At 38.6% G+C, this 16,664-nt stretch overlaps 1 protein-coding gene across 2 annotated transcripts; it reads left to right on the top strand.

The window, feature by feature from the left end:
* The first annotated feature begins 26 nt into the window (after positions 1-26).
* Positions 27-15,745, top strand: LOC121881452 (plastin-1-like). Of its 2 annotated transcripts, XM_042389214.1 has the most exons (19): positions 27-271; positions 1,010-1,089; positions 1,290-2,191; positions 4,135-4,353; positions 4,781-4,868; positions 6,205-6,365; positions 6,462-6,591; positions 7,818-7,950; positions 8,383-8,464; positions 9,903-10,068; positions 11,761-11,903; positions 12,025-12,114; positions 12,384-12,582; positions 12,932-13,010; positions 14,009-14,123; positions 14,225-14,358; positions 14,584-14,707; positions 14,798-14,931; positions 15,056-15,745. In XM_042389214.1, exons 4-19 carry the CDS (start codon positions 4,348-4,350, stop codon positions 15,198-15,200), a joined length of 1,929 nt encoding a protein of 642 aa, XP_042245148.1. In that variant the 5' UTR covers positions 27-271; positions 1,010-1,089; positions 1,290-2,191; positions 4,135-4,347; the 3' UTR covers positions 15,201-15,745. The 2 variants fall into 2 exon arrangements, with proteins under 2 accessions (XP_042245148.1, XP_042245149.1); XM_042389215.1 differs by lacking the exon at positions 27-271 and having other exon boundaries at positions 999-1,089.
* Positions 15,746-16,664: the final 919 nt, after the last annotated feature.

Raw genomic sequence — 16,664 nt, 5'->3', positions numbered from 1 at the left:
CTAAATCATTAGATTCCCTAACCCTAACCAAGTGTTTTTGTGCCCAAACCCAACCAGACCTTTACCTCAGCGTTGTCACATCATAAAAACATAATTGTTTTGTACAATGACGAATTACGCGCACAATGAATAAACGTCTACAAATCTCGCGAGACCTTCGTAAATAGGGTTACCATTTAAACATCCGTTACATCTTCTCTCCCTTTCTCTTTTCAGTGATTATTGTGATGGGCAAAATCACAAAAATCAGTAAGAACAACAATAACACCTGGTAGGAGACTAATCTAGAATTGATAATTAACAATAATGGTACTCTTTAAATTACACTTTTCAGAAAATATATTTATTTTTAAATGAATTAAAAGAAAAAAATAAACAAAACACATAGGCCTGTGTTCCTACTTAATGGTACCCAATGAAAAAAAAAAAAAAAAACTGGCCCATGGTAGAACCTAATTGCTGACTCCTGCTTAGTGTATGAAAATGCAAAAGCTGAAAACCTACGAGGCCTATATTTAACTATACCTGCAGAATTGCCTTGAATTTTTGAAAAAAAAAGTGTCACAAGAGGGGCTGGAGGTCTATTTCCTGGACATCCATTCCTCTCACTGTCTGTGCAATAAACTGTTGTAATCTGGCTTTACGGTTTGCTGATTTAATACTAATTACTTTAGGAATGTCTAACATGTAAGCACAAAATGCTACTTAACTTTAATAATGTAACAGGAAAATGGCAACAAACTAGGACATTCGGTGCTTTGTGGATGTATTAGTAATTAGTTAGTGGTTAGTGGCATTATATATAAATTAATAAAGGTCTTCAAGCTAAATTTCAATTTAGGGCTTCTCTGTAGTCCTCAATAGTGTGATGCAGGTGTAAGGCCTGTATCATTTCCCTTCATAATGTGCTTTAGTGGCAAGTATTAATACTTTAAATCAACAAATTTGAAATTAATCATACCACAAACTAACTGCCTCACCCTGTGTGTCTGGCTTTTACTTGTTACAGGATATTTTTAGAACGTGGTATTGTTACTCGAGTGATAATGCATAAAGGATTTGAATACTTCCTCCACCACTGGATACAAGGTAGTGATTGTTTCCCTCTGGTGATCAGGTTTACAATGCAACACATACACTACAGGATTTGCAGAGCCTGATGTTTATTTATTTTCAGAAATGTCATCTTAGTATATAAAACACATGTCCTCTCTGCTGCAATTTAAGCTGCAACATGTCAGCAGCAGGATGACCTTCACTATACTGGTCCACTTTTCTAACAAAAACAGGAAGATCCTCTGTACTCCAGCAGCTGAGCAGCTCAGCCTCAGATGTCAGATCAAGCCAGCACTGCCTCTGAGTGGACATGACTTCACATTACACATGAGCGAATCATCACAGGCTCAACCAAACATGGACATGCAGGCTGATATAGGGGTGGAGTATTCTTCATTTCAGTTCCAGATACTATGACAGTAAAAATTTATAATACAAATGGAAGACATAGAGTATAATGAAGTAAATGTTTTGTGTACGTCTTTCATACGTTGTTTTAAGACAGGCTTAAAAAAACTAAACCTAACTTTTAACTTTTGAAGATGAAATGATGACAAATGGATCAAGAATAGAGAACAAGAGTTTTAAAAGAAGGTTATGTTTTACTCTTAGGGTCTCTTCCTCGTGTATTTCATCCCATATTTTTCACATTTGGTCAGTGAACATCTAGATTTCCTATTTTTGGTTATTGAAAATTGAGAGTAAATATACCTGCACTAGTAAAACTCTACATGTGAATTTAGACAATTTTATGTTCTCTATGGTCTCTGTAATTCTGTATGTCTGTATGGTTTTCACTCTATTCACCTTCCTGCGCATGAGCTCTTAGGTGCCGGTGAATAATGCAGGAGGCTTATGAGAAAGTCTTTGGCCGTTACGCTTTTACACCAACGACTGATCCTGGCTCAGGGGCCGAAACCAAAGCTATGGCTGGTACATCAAGAGCCGGAGGTGAAACGCTTGCCTGAGACCGGCGGTTAGGAGGAGAGAGTAACCGGAGAGCACCTTTCACAGAGTGAAACTGTGCTGATCAGGTGTCTGAGGAAGAAAAGACCTGAACCGGAGACAGAAAGATGGAAGCCGCGGGCCTTGTGGATTCACAGGAAAAACTCAGATATGACTGCGTAGTGATCAGGTATGAAAATGTCTTCAGTATGTTTGTCTTGGAGCAAAGAGGGAAACATTTCAAGCAGTTCTGTGTCTTATTTTAGAGTTATTATGGGACTTTATGAGGAGTGGCAGAGGTGAAAAGAGAGGTTGACAGGTAAAAAAAGATAAGAGAAGGGGAGGTAAGAGAGAGAAAAAGGTTGATAAAAAAGGAAAGAAGTGAAAAGGAGAATAAGGAAGAAAGGGGCCCAGAAGTAGCCCTCAGCAAGCTTCTTTTCTACTTTGGACCAGCCCTTGTGACTCCTCAGCAGTATTCTGGACTATAAACCCTTCAGCTTTCCTGGAACTAAATGTAAGCTCCTTACTCTCTCTTTTCTTACAATTTCACAACTCTCAAACACAGGTGAAGTTTGCTGCACAATTGGCAATGGAAAGATGTTGCCTCTATATTTTCTGACCTAAACAGACAGGTGACACTGATTTTAGAACAAGCATCATGAATTAAACTAAAAGTAAATGGAAACAGTCTGAAAAACACGAAAAGAGCATAGTCTGCTACTGTTGTAAAGCACTGCTGTGTATTGAGTGCTGCAGTGGAGCGGCGCTGTTGTTGTGAAGTGGGGCAGTTTCATTTAAGTGATGCATTTGGCTCCGTGCCTCAGGTTACAGGGCATTGTGTAGCAGTGAGGCAAGCTGTGCAAGCAAACACAGGCCTCATGTTTTAAACATGTGCGACAGAAATGCAAAATGTGACCATGGTCTGTTTAAAAACCTGTGACAGAAGACGTCATGACAGACAGTAGAAGTGCTCCTTCTCAAATGCTATATGTGCAGCAAGGTGGACAACAGTGTAAGTTAGGATTTATTGTTTCATATTTACTTATATGTTGTATATTTATCAATTGAAATGCCCTCTTCAACTGATGACTGTTGGAAATTTCCGCCCTGAACTGATCCTCATAGGCAGCCCTCATAGTCTGAGTACAGGTGCTATAACACTCTACCAAGTAAATGCTATAAAGGAATAGTTCAGCATTTTGGGAAATACATTTATTGAATGTTGATACCACTCTCATATCTGTCAGCTAAATAAGAAGCTACAGCCAGAACAGCTTTAGCTTAGCTTAGCATAAAAACTGGAAACAGGAAGAAACAGTGAGGCTGGCTCTGTTCGAATGGTTACCAAATCTGCCTAAGGAGCATCCTTGCAACATCTGCAACATCGGTGGTTCGAATTCAGTTGATTCGATGTGTGTGTGAGTAGCAGAACTTGGTAGTCAATCCTGAAAAAGACAGGGAGGCAGTGCGATGAAAACAGAATTGATGTTAAATATTAGTGTTTCCTCATCAGGATCCTGGCAGCACTGTTGTGAAGGTACTGGAGCTTCTGGATACTCCTGCCAGGTATTCCAGTGAAGAGCACATTGCAGTAGTCAATGGGGAGCATGTAGAGGGTAAACAGGATGGGGCCGAGAAGCAATGCTTGTGGAACACCACAGGTGACATCTAGACCTGCATCCTCTGAGTGAAACCACTTAAGTGTAGTCCAACGGTCCAAGGGTGGTGAGGAGGTGCTCTAAGAGGACAGTGTGGTCCACAGTGTCAAATACACTGCTCAGGTCAAGGAGGATCAGGAGAGAAGGGGACCCTGCATCAGCAGGTTGTTGAAAACTGACTGAAATATTTCAAATAGGTTGTTGTGTTTAAGGTGCTCCTGAGGCTCAGAGGCAACCACCTTCTCCAGCACTTTGAACAGGGAAGGGAGGTTGGAGATAGGTCTGTAGCTGGCAAGAACTTCTGGGTCCAGGGTGGGTTTCTTGAGGAGGGGGGTGGATGACTGCGATCTTGAGGGCAGGTGGAACACCCAGTTTAAAGGGAGAGGTTGATAGTTTGGTGTGACAGTTTATAGAAAATAAAATGATGACACAGCTGAGGTGTTAAATGTTAACCATCAGACTACGCCTGTCTCAGGGGCCAGGCAGGCCAAAGGTCCATTCTGTGCCTCTCCTGAGTGACTCCTCCTAGACGAGATAACCAGTGCTCTAGCCTCTCAGGGATCCAGCTTCCTCTCTGAACTGGTCTGAAGCATTGCAGAGCTCTGGAAGACCACAGTGCTGTACCCAGGCCGGTGGGATCTGCACTGAGAGGCAGCGGACAAGACTAACTGGAAACACACAGGCTCTTATGAAGGTATCTATCTGCCTTTCCTTTGTTGTCTCAGTTTGGTTCACCTTAAGCAACCAAAATATACTTTACTGGAAAACGCTAAGATCTCAGAGTATTTATGAGAAATCTATGTTGTGTGAATGTGCCTATATGTGTAAATAGTTCACACAAAGCTGAGAAATGTAAGTTCTCAGCTCACTGCTGGTGTGAACACTCACAAGGTTACCTGGACAGGTTCCAATAAATAACCTGACACTGACTTTATAACATCTAGCTTGTCAAACTTTAGTGAGCAAGGTTTCAGAGCTTTTAATGATTTTAAGTCTCTACATCTCAAATGTAGATGATATATTGTTTTTCTTACAAAATCAGTTTCTACTTTGTGCCTATTGTGACACAGAGCGGTATGTCTGTGTGTGTTTGTGTATGTGTGTGTGTGTGTGTGTTTCAGGTACACACAGCAGAAGTGACAATGGATCATTTCACACAGATTTCCCGAGAAGGCCTGGAAGAGCTCAGAGAAGCTTTTAACAAAATCGGTCAGTTTCACAACCCCGTGCACACTCTCTAACACACAACTAACTTAACGAAAAAATTGTATTGATGGGAATTCTGACCAAAGTTAGTGTTTTACAGCTAACCATAAAATACGACTCTTATATAAGTGATTTTTATTGCTGGGATTATGAAGTTTATGTAATTAGAGTGTGCGCTATCCCCAGATTGCCAGATATTATCAGGTAATTGTCTATATAATTAAAAAAGATGCTGATAATAATAAGCAATACATAGTAAATGCAGTGTATCATCATCCCATTACTCTATGATAGACAAATACCTTGTATGTAGGTTTAACAGGCAGAGGGAGGTAAGACAGAGATTTTGTCCAGTGTAAAAATACTTTTGGAAACTTTATTTTATTGGTCCTATATTTTCCTACAAAGAAACTGATATGTAACTGTAAATTTATGAGAAGGATCCTGGGAAGGACTACGTAATTTTATACCGCTCATAGGGGAAATAGAGACAGTGTTTAATTGGTACATTTCCAATCAAGTTAATTCCAATTAATTGCTAACATAACATAGAGCAGCGACCTGAGAGTAGGTGTCCTCCCCAAGGTGTCCGAAGACAAATGTGACAGGATCATTGAAGGGATGAGAAAGAAAAGATATGGTGAACAAATTTTCTAACTTTTCTCTAATTTCAGCCTACTTCATGTGTAAAAACTGGATACTTTGTCCTCTTGAGGCCTGTAAAATCATTCAAACGAGACTCACGACTCTTGTCCACACTGAGGCAATAACATGTGATGAGGGGTCATAAATAGACGTTGCTTCATTTTAGGATGTTGCAAGCCAAAGAGTCGAGAGAGGAATCGTGGAGGTGGCCAGTTAGTGCGCACGTGCAAAAATGTAAAAATTTGTCTGCTTACATTTGTCTGGCTTGTACAGTGTTCCTAAAGTCCAGGGAAAAAAAATTTTTTGTCTTGTCTGCTATCTTGTTATTTCAAAATGTGGATCTTGTAATAAGCTTCCAATAATAAATAATGAACAATGGAAGATTTATTATGGGTTTATATTGAGCAGTTCTTTCATTTGTCTCAGATCATCATTCAGATCATCTTGTCCTTATTTTCCCTACATTAAGTACCAAATTACATGGAAACTATTAGGGAATTGTTAGAAGATTACAGACCTGTTAATAAAGCATTACCAGACTTTTTTTGTCCTTGCTTTTATCATCTGTAGATTATGTTTACCAATAAATATTCGGCTCATAAGTTTCATTATTTAATGATATAAATATATTTGTGAAGTAAATTGACTGACTGTATCTGTGTGTGCATTTCTCTGTGTGTCTGTTTGATATCAGATATTGATAACAGCGGCTATGTGAGTGACTTTGAGCTTCAGGAGCTGTTCAGAGAGGCGAATTTCTCCCTGCCAGGGTACAAGGTGCGAGAGATCATAGAGACCTTCGTCGCTGGAGACACCAACAAGGACGAGAAGATCAGCTTTGAGGAATTTGTTTCTGTAAGTTCGAATACAGATTGTGAAAAGATATATGCATGTGTGATTGCCTCTTTCTCTCCAATAGTGTATAGAGTAACACTGCCTGTCCATATTCAGATCTATCAAGAGCTGAAGAGTAAGGAGCTCAGTGAGACGTTTAGAAAATCCATCACAAGGAGAGATGGGATCCGCTCCTTTGGAGGAATGTCAGGAATCTCCAGCGAGGGAACACAGCACTCCTACTCTGGTGCGGGGGAGTAGATGCATTTTGTGTGTTTGTGTTTGCTAAAAATTGTTTCATAATTATTGCATCCATGACTGAAACTAACGTGTTCATATATAATAATACTCATAATTAGCTCCAGGTTGTGCCTCTCATGAATTACTATTACATTCCAGTCATAAAGTTAAGGATCTGAAAAGAAAATAGTGATCTTTAAAAACCACCTTCTTCTAACCAAATCATCTTCTAACCCTCTGGATGAAAAAATATTCTGTCTGTTGCACAATAAACAAGATTTTTAAGCCGTTTCCCAAGGTGCACCTTCCTAATCCGAACAAAGATGGAAGCCGGAAATGACATATCTCCTCGCTCAATTTGAACAACATGAAACAAAGTTTTAAAGTTTTATTATCAGTTATATTTGACTACACTGATGTTACATTGTATTATAACGTTTTCTTACAAAACAACATTTATATTTTTCTTGTGTTGTAAAAATCCGACAGTAATGTACTGTATGTCATTTCCAGTTACCTGGGTGGGAAATAGTTGCAACTTCTAAAAAGGGTTAAAAAATCTTTGTTTATCAAGCCGTGGACGCCGTTTTTTTTCATCCTGATGGTTAGAGGAGTCTTTGATTATTCTGGAAACACCTCCAGAGCAAACAACTTGCTGGGTTTTTCAAAGGTCAATTTCGGAAAATTGGATGTTTAGTTTATTGAATGATATACTATTAATATCAATTTTGTTTACTTTACATATGACTATGAATGACATCAAATTTTCACATGTAGGGCCTGGCATGATTTCCTTTGTTTTCAACCATACATTGTTGGGCTGCAACTAACAATTAATTTGCAGATTTGTTTTTTGATTAATGGATTGATTGTTTTGCTTATTAAGCCTCAGAAATAGTAAAACAATCTCCCAGAGCCTACGATGAAGTCTTCAAATTGCTTGTTTTGTTCGACGACCAGCCACAGATCTTCAATTTACTGTCATATAACCTTTGACTGGTACTGTAAGACAAAGAAAAGCATCAAATCCTTTACAGTAGAGAAGCTGGAATCAGAGAGTATTTGGAATTTCTGCTTGAAAAATCACTAATCCGTTGTCAAAATAGTTGCCAGTTAATTTTCTGTCAATCTACTAATCAACTAAGCAAAGCGTTTCAGCTCTAATACATACTAATGTGTGAGTGTGTATGTGTGTGTGTGTGTGTGTGTGTGTGTGTGTGTGTGTGTGTGTAGATGAGGAGAAAGTGGCATTTGTCAACTGGATCAACAAATCCTTGGCAAAAGATCCAGACTGCCAACATTTTCTTCCCATGAACCCCGACGACGAAAGCCTCTTCAATTCTGCCCGCGATGGCATCCTGTTATGGTAACACACACAAACACACACTTGTACTCACGCACACACACACACATATAAACAAGCCTACAGTAAATGCATATATAACCATGTGCACATCCATACAGTGTGTTTTATATGTTTGTTGATAAGTTCAATAAGCAGGTTGATAAGCAGGTCTAATCTGGGTGGTCCCTGAAGAATCCTTTATCTGCCATTTTACTGATTACAGTTATCCTATCTGTAAATGTAAATTATTTTAATGTTTACTCTTCTTAACATATTTCATTGTTGGAATATGGTTGGAAAGACAAAGTACATTATAGTCTTTTACATGGCAACAAAGATTAAAGTAGTGATGGTGTGATGTCAGAGATTACGCACTTCTGGACATGAAATTTAGCAAATAGCTCACAAGCTAACTCAGTGTTTCACCAGCTCGACATTCTTGTTCTCTTTCAGCAAAATGATCAACATGTCTCAACCTGACACGATTGACGAAAGAGTCATCAACACTAAGAAACTTACCACCTTCAAAATGACAGTGAGTAACGTGAGGATAAAGGAGTCATCGCATTAGTGGAAAGGTCTCAATCAAAAATGTAAAATGCAAGTGTCCTTCAAAATGATCCAAAGCACACTGTTAGGGTTTGTGCAAAATTAAAATGCCATTATTTCACATGGCAATATGTACTTAAAATGAACAACATTTCCCTTCTCAGACAGTAGGTAGTGTTTTTAGTTTAGTAAATACACACATTAAATGCACTGTGACACTGATGTGCACAATGAGGGGAGGATTAATTTTGTATTATTTGTATTTTGTATATGTTGTTTTCATTTGTAATAGTTGTATCATCAATTAAAGGAATAGTTTTTGAGTTAAATTCCTCTCTCATAGCAGCTGATTTGCTTAGCTTAGCATAAAGACGGGAAGCAGGAGGACACAGCTAGCCTGGCTCTGTCTGAAGGTAACGCAATCCACCTTTCAGCACCTCTAAGGCTCACCAGTTAACACATTATATCTTGTTTGTTTAATCTGTACAAAAGTATAAAAACAACAATTTGTGGTTTTACATGGGGTATTATATGCCGTACTATTTCTTGGACGGGAGCTGTGAGTTGCTGGAGTCTTGTTGTCAATGTTATGTTGCCAGGCAACCAACAAAAACCCCAGGAATTTGATTTTACACTCCTGTTTTTGTATGGATCAAACAAACAATTTATTAACATATTAACTAGTGAGCTGTAGAGCTGCTGGTAGGCACTCTTTTTACCTTTGGACGGTGCCAGACTAACTGTTTCCCCCTCTCTCCAGTCTTTATGCTAAGCTAAGCTAACCAGCTGCTGCTGGTAGCCTTATATATCCATAGTCGTCTTGTCTAACTCTCTGCAAGAAAGTAAATATGTCGAACTATTCTTTTAAATAAGAAGTCATAGAGAACTAGAAACTCAATTATAGTATAACTCAAGTATACTCAGACTAGTTAAGAGGAAATGATATGACTTAGAAACATAATGTATTTTGTTTTATTTGGCAGTTTCACATACAATTCCTATGCTATGAAATGCTAAGTATTCTCTGTATGAATGTTAACAGTTATAAGTGTAAATCTGTAAGACAAAAGAGTTGTAAGGTTGCTCAATAATTCTGGACTGTGAAAAAAGAAACTGTCATAGATTAACTTTTTACTGCACACTTTTTCCATATCTCTTTTATCTCTGTGTGATTCTGTAGCTAATTGCTCCCTCATTGGAGGAATTAAGAAAATATAAGTATGGTGTTCCAGTCTTTCCATTTGTTTCTGACTGGTTTTGAGTGAAGCATTTTATTGCTAATAAGTCAGCCATTATGTGGAGGACTCAGGCCCCAGTCTTTGTTTTTGCTGAGCTTGTCAAACAAAGAAAATTAAGTTTTACCCAGTGAGTTTTACTTTGAGCAAAAATGAACGCACTGATACACAATTTGTTTGTGTTTATAGGAGAATCTGGTCCTCGCCCTGAACTCAGCCTCAGCAATTGGCTGTACGGTGGTGAGCATTGACGCCCATGATCTGATGGCTGGAAAACCCCATCTGGTCCTGGGACTTTTCTGGCAGATTATCAAGGTTGGCCTCTTTGCTGATATAGAAATCAGCAGGAACGAAGGTCAGCACACACACACACACACACACAGTCTCTCTCTCACACACACACACACACACACACACACACACACACACACACACACACATACACACACAGAGTTTCTAATCTAGTAATGCAGTTGAAATGCAGTTCATGTTCTAAATATTAAAACTGGGGTAGACAGTTATCTGGAAAAGACAAAAAAAACCCACCAGAATTTGAAAATACAGCCCTCCTCCTGCAGCTCTTCCTCCCTCCCCTCTCTGTCCTGAGCCTCTCCCACCAGACAAACACGCTTCATATGCACACGCAACACAACAGTCACTGCACTGACTCACACACACGACTTCCTCTCAAGGCACAACCACCTTTTGTAAACAGTAAACGGTAAACAGGATCACCTCTCACCTGTTCGAAGTCCCCCACAAAAGTAATAAGTGTCACATCTATCTGCTTGAATTCGCTTCCAATCATTTCATGCGGGTCGAATGAAATGATCGGACGTACTTATTACACGCCTGCGACAGCTACAGATACCAGATTTTTTTCTTTTTATAGTCAGAGAATTTGATTTATTTATTGTTGTCGGAATGTAAAGAGAGTTTTAAAAAATATAACCAAAAAAATGCTTCTAAAATAAGTTGCCTACCCAAGCTTTAAGGTTGAAGCTGAATCAACAGAAGAGTCAGTGACAAAACATCCTGTACTCAAGGTTCACTTACTGTACTGTGCTTTGATTGATGAGAAGCCTTTGATCATAACACAATCTTCATCAGCAGATCATCCTTGCTCAGATCTCAGGAAACTGAAAATGTTAAAACTTTCCATCAAACTAAGCACTTCTGGGAGTTTTGACGTAGTGCATTTTTAGTAGACGTTGCTGTTTTCAAGGTCAAGAGTGAACTCTCGAGCTCTACAAAAGAGTTGTTTAATGTAATGACATCTCATTAATTAGCGTCTGTGTTCCAGCGTGAACTTGTTATATAATAGTAATACAAGCTATAATGCAATGTTTATTTTATTGTCACTTTCACCAGGGAGTATAGACATTCGCAAATTTTATTGCATCAGTTTCAGAGATCGTTTCCTCTCCTTTCCTCACTTGCATAACTTTTCAGGTGAATAGAGACACTTTTAAATGCAGGGGTGAAATACGACGAGGACATTGGGGGAAGAAATGGTCAGATTAGTGCTCACAGTAGACAGAGCGCAAGGATGTGTTTGTGTGTGGGGTGTATAAACAGCATAAATCAGACACAGCCTTGCTTGTGTCTACTTTTATGTCATTTTGGCTCAATTTGTGTAATTTAGTGCTGGATTTTTGACCAGATATGAGAAAAAGTTATTTACAAAGCCTAGTAATCAGACTCTATTGCTATTTTGTTTAATTTATATTATTTATTCTGTTAACTTGCTCTACAAATCAGAGGTGTTCTCAGCAATTCAGAGGTCTGAAAGCAGGCTAGAAACCAAGTTACAACAACATTTCTCTTCTATCCTATTTTTGTAGTAATAAATGCATTTACAAAGCAGAAAAGATACACAAGATACCAACACAATCAAATGTATGGTGGTGATATAGGTTGGGAACCTCCAAATGTTAGATATCCAGCCCTTTACCCTTAATGGAGAGTTTTACTGTGGCAAAGTCTAAAAACTGTCTCTGATGAATTTCTATTCAAAACTAACACTATACATTCTGTATGTATATAGGTCTAATTGGCCTTATGACAGATGGAGAACAGCTGGATCATCTAATGTCTCGCTCTCCTGAGGAGTTGCTGCTCCGCTGGGTCAACCATCATCTACACAACGCTGGAACAGAGACGATAGGCAACTTCAGTGAAGACATCATGGTGCCCTGAGGATTACACACACAAACACACATATCCAAGCAAACAGTCACATCCAGTTTGTAACCCCCCCCCCCCCCCCCCCCCCCCCTCATTCTCCCCTTCTTGTACTGCACCACTGTAGGACTCGCGGGCATATTTCCACCTGTTGTACCAGATAGCTAGCCAAGAAGAGTATGAAATGGGCGGCAAAATCGACATGAGAGGCCTGCATGTGAGTCAGTTTGTTTCTGTAAAGTTTTCAAATTACAGCGAGAAATTGATGAGTGAAAAATGAGAATGAGAAGCTAATAAATTAATGAAAATGTTAAAAGTGAGTGAAAGTTGCTGAAAAATGTGATTAGATGATGCATATAATGCAGTAGACGGTGTCATATATTTTTGTTTCAACTTTAAAATGTTATTTGCTGATCTTCTGATTAATGACCTTCCTTTTGAATTCTGGCATGACTATGTGTCTTTACTATGTCTGTGTATGTGAAGGAGCCTGATTTGGATCAAAGGGCCGAGCTGATGCTGCAACAGGCGGCCCGGCTGGATGGCAGACAGTTTGTTTCTGCTCACGATGTCACATCTGGAAACATCAAACTCAACTTGGCGTTTGTGGCCAACCTGTACAACATGTACCCTGCTGTGAGGGCTCAGATGAACGGAAACAGCATAGACGCTGCACAGATAGAGGGTGAGACACACTTGTCATTGACCAAAAGCTTTCGTTTGCTTTTTAGCTGTATTCATTGCACGTCCTTGAGGCTGTTTCAGTACTTCTCCATCAACACAAAACCAAAACTCATTTAAAAATGCTGACATGTACACACACACTTCATGTGATCGCAAGATATACACGTCGCATTCCAATAAAAAGTCCAAGAAAATACATGTTTCAGGGTGTGACAAGCTATGGCAGCCATAAATTTTTATTTAATGTACGTAGGCTAATAGCTGAACTTCAAACACTCCTATCAGCTGACAGCATGGGAACAGCTGGGAGAAAACGTGATTTTGTCTGTCGTATCATGATGTCTTTACAGGTGAGTCCAGAGAGGAGAAAACATTTCGCAACTGGATCAACTCTCTTGGCGTCTCTCCATATATCAACCACCTGTACTGGTATGTCATTAGTCAAACATCAATGTGACTAACCTTATCAGGGATTATACGGGCACCTTTTTATACCCGGGGGCTGCCCAGTTTAATCAGTATTTAGGGTAGTAAAGAGAGGGTAGAAGGGCACTTAGTATCTGGGCAATGTGGAAATCAGGTGTGCAACATAAAACTCAGCTTTATGCTCACCATTTACTTTTATTTATTCAATTTAAATGTTCTTAATTACATATTTTCTTTTGTAATGTATTTGTATTTATCATGTATGTTTTACATGCTCTTGTGAGTACATTTATTGTTTTATCTGTTCTTATGCACAACATGAACAAAGGTTATTATTATTATTATTGAGTACTTCTGGTAGAATTTCTGATTCTGTTCACATATTTTCACAGCCTCTATATCAGCACCTTATTCTAAAACTGCACATTAACTTGTACAAAATAATGATTTTGTCTGTAATACCTACATTACATTGCACCAGCACTTGAGACTTGAGAACAGCAATCTCCAAGTTTTATGATAAAAGTCTGTGACAGAGCTATAGCCAGGATTTTAAAATAGCTGAGATCACAAGTCCAAGTGAATCTAGTGGGGAAATATTGAATCCTATACTAATTGATTTATTGGTTGGCCTGAAAGTAATCAAAATGGTATTAGCCTGTAAAATATGAGTGTACATAAATGAATACCATTAATTAAATTATATAAATCATCAAGGTAAACATTAACTAAATAAGGTGATCTACAGAATGGATATTTACGAAAATAAAACCATGAGGCTCTGTATTTCAACATATATGACATTTATGTCAAGGTTAAAGGAGATAAATAACTGGATAAATAATGTAAACCTTCCCTGTAAACTATCCCTGGGTTGCTAAAACTTCAAATTCTCAGAAACGTGCCCTTGTTGTTATCTCAAATACTTGTAATCTAACTTTCTGGATATGTATTATGTGTAGATTTTTTTTTCAGTTTGTCTATGTGTTTGTTCTCTACAGGGACCTGTGTGATGGTTTGGTGATTATGCAGCTTTATGAGAAGGTTAATGTACCTGTCAACTGGAAGAAAGTCAACAACCCCCCTTATCCTGTCCTGGGGGCCAACATGAAGAAGGTACAAACATACAACAGAAATGCAACCCTGAGGAGCACAAAAAACATTTTTTGGTGGAAAAATGAAAGGAATGTATCATTGCTTTTCTTCACATATCGCAGCTGGAGAACTGTAACTATGCTGTGGAACTGGGCAGAGACGTAGCTCACTTCTCTCTGGTCGGCATTGGAGGAGAAAACTTGAACGAGGGCAGTCGTATGCACACCCTGGCGCTGGTCTGGCAGCTGATGAGGAGGTACACACACCATCCAGGGCTATGGGACATTTTACTGGTTGTAGTATATTGTTTGCGAAAGACAAATTGTCTATTTTCAGTGAATTTGAAATTCTTGTCATGTTTTACTGTATTTGATTTTTGATCAATAGTGTCTGAATTTGCATTTTGCTGAGCTGAAAGTCCAATTTAGCTGTGGCACAAGCTCAAAACATGTTCCTTTATCTCTCCTGCTTGCTCCTTCAGGTACACAGTGCTGGTTTTGTCAGATCTGGGCGACGGAGAGAAGGTTGGAGATCAGATCATCCTCAACTGGGTGAACACCACCCTGAGCCAGAAGCGCAAGGACACACAGATCAGCAGCTTCAAGGTATGTGTGTGTGTGTGAGTACGTACAGTATGTGCATATTGTATTTGTGTAAACACATGGCTGCATGCACACTCTGTTTGACTGTCACAGGACAAACTGATCAGCACCAGTCTGCCAGTGATTGACCTGATCGACGCCATCGCTCCTGGTTCTGTCAAGTGGGACATGGTGAAGAGAGGAGAGAAAGGAATGCTGAACGATGAAGATAAACTCAGCAATGCCAAGTAAGAGTCCCGACTGGTTGAGTCACATTTAATCATTAACTTCCTGCGGCTTAGAAACAATTTCACTGCCTTTGTCCGACTTCCCGCCTCTTTGTATTTTTTACTCTTCCTTTTCCTCTTCCAGGTATGCAATCTCACTGGCCCGCAAGATCGGCGCTCGTGTCTACGCGCTGCCTGATGATTTGGTGGAGGTGAATCCCAAGATGGTGCTGACGGTGTTTGCCTGCCTGATGGGCATGAAAAAGACCAAACCACTGAACCAGAAATGAACAAACCTCTTGAGTACTATCTACATTTCTGCATTTTGTTTCTACATGCTACTTTTGCACATTTTTGACATCATTGTGATTTCTTTTCTTTGACCTTCAATCTTGCTAGTGGCATTCACAGCAAGAACATCTCTCATTCTCTGTTATTCTATCCATGAAAACAATACACGGACCTAAAGTTAGAAATTATGTCTCATCAGCAAAACTGATACCTTTGTTTATCTGTGATTTCACAGAACAATCTCTTAATTGTTCTTTGTTGTATGATATTTAAGAGGAGATGAGCAAAAAAGAGAAAAGCAAAATTACACACACATCTCCTCCTTTGGCAACGATATTTCTGTAAATGTTGTGCATTGAATATTGCTATTTAATTATTAAAAAGAATCTATTAAATGTACTGAAGAGCCTTGTATATGTGTGTTGTTGTCTCTCAATAAAAAATCTTTCACAACTTTCAGAAGTTTAAACCAGGTCATTTATATGTTAGTCCATAAATCCTGTTGAGGTCATGTGTCAGTGATGTTGTGAGTAAAAAACAGAAGTATTACTGTGCCAAGGGTATTTATAAAAAGACATAGTGTCCCTGCAAGCCTCAGGAGAAAATAACCTAATGAAAGACTAATGAAAAGAAAGTTACAAGAAAACTTCCTACTCCATTAAATATTTGTACATTACCAATTTTTGACTGATTATAAGTAAATCAGAAATCTACTTGAGTAAAAAACTTTGCTCACTTTAATTTAGATATTTTTGGAAAGTCATACCTGAATATACATCTTAACTAAATATGATTTATACTCTTGTTGTGTGAGTTTTCTTAGCCTTAAAATGTTGTCTGTATTGCATTTATTGTAACAATGTTCTTATGCTCTTGGCTATGTCTCCCTTGTTAATCAGATTTTAACTTCAATAATGAGACTTTTACCTAAAGGAGAAAAAAAATACTAATATCAATTAAAAAGAAAGCTGAGCTACTTTTTAGAAGCATTTGATGTGATCTTTAGTGCTTTTAAATCCTCTGGAAACAGAGTTTAAGACCCATCTTTTTAGCCAAGCTGTTTCATTAGCGTAGTTTTTACGTGTTTTCCGTATGTTAAGTGTATTCGGTTAAACGAAAGGTGCTTGAAATCAAATTCATTATTATTATTATCATCATTATTATCATGAAAGCGCACAAACAAAGAAACAGCTTTTCACCTCTTGGATGACAGAGTGTTTTCTACAAATGCCCCCATTCTTGTTCAGTGTGTGCAACGTACCCTAATATGACTTTAAAGTACATTATTGAAGCACACGTTCACCTTAACATACATATAACTGCACATGCGCAAAAGCAGACAAGCTTTCTCTTGTTGGTTGGACGTCAAACAGCCTGCAGAGCCCACTCAGATATTGTTTATGAAAACTGGGTTATGCAAAAATAATTCTTGCTTTGACAAAAAAAACCAACAACAGACTTTT

The sequence above is a fragment of the Thunnus maccoyii genome, chromosome 16, assembly GCF_910596095.1.
Source record: "Thunnus maccoyii chromosome 16, fThuMac1.1, whole genome shotgun sequence".
Lineage (NCBI taxonomy): Eukaryota > Metazoa > Chordata > Actinopteri > Scombriformes > Scombridae > Thunnus > Thunnus maccoyii.
The sequence above is the reverse complement of the archived record's forward strand: the minus strand, read 5'-3'. Positions and strand labels throughout refer to the sequence as shown.

What these genes read in the sequence shown, in the direction of transcription:
- LOC121881452 (XM_042389214.1), top strand. An exon ending in ACTTCAGTGAAGACATCATG is followed by an intron (nt 11,904 to 12,024) that starts GTGCCCTGAGGA and finishes GCACCACTGTAG; the next exon opens with GACTCGCGGGCATATTTCCA. An exon ending in GTCTGGCAGCTGATGAGGAG is followed by an intron (nt 14,359 to 14,583) that starts GTACACACACCA and finishes TTGCTCCTTCAG; the next exon opens with GTACACAGTGCTGGTTTTGT.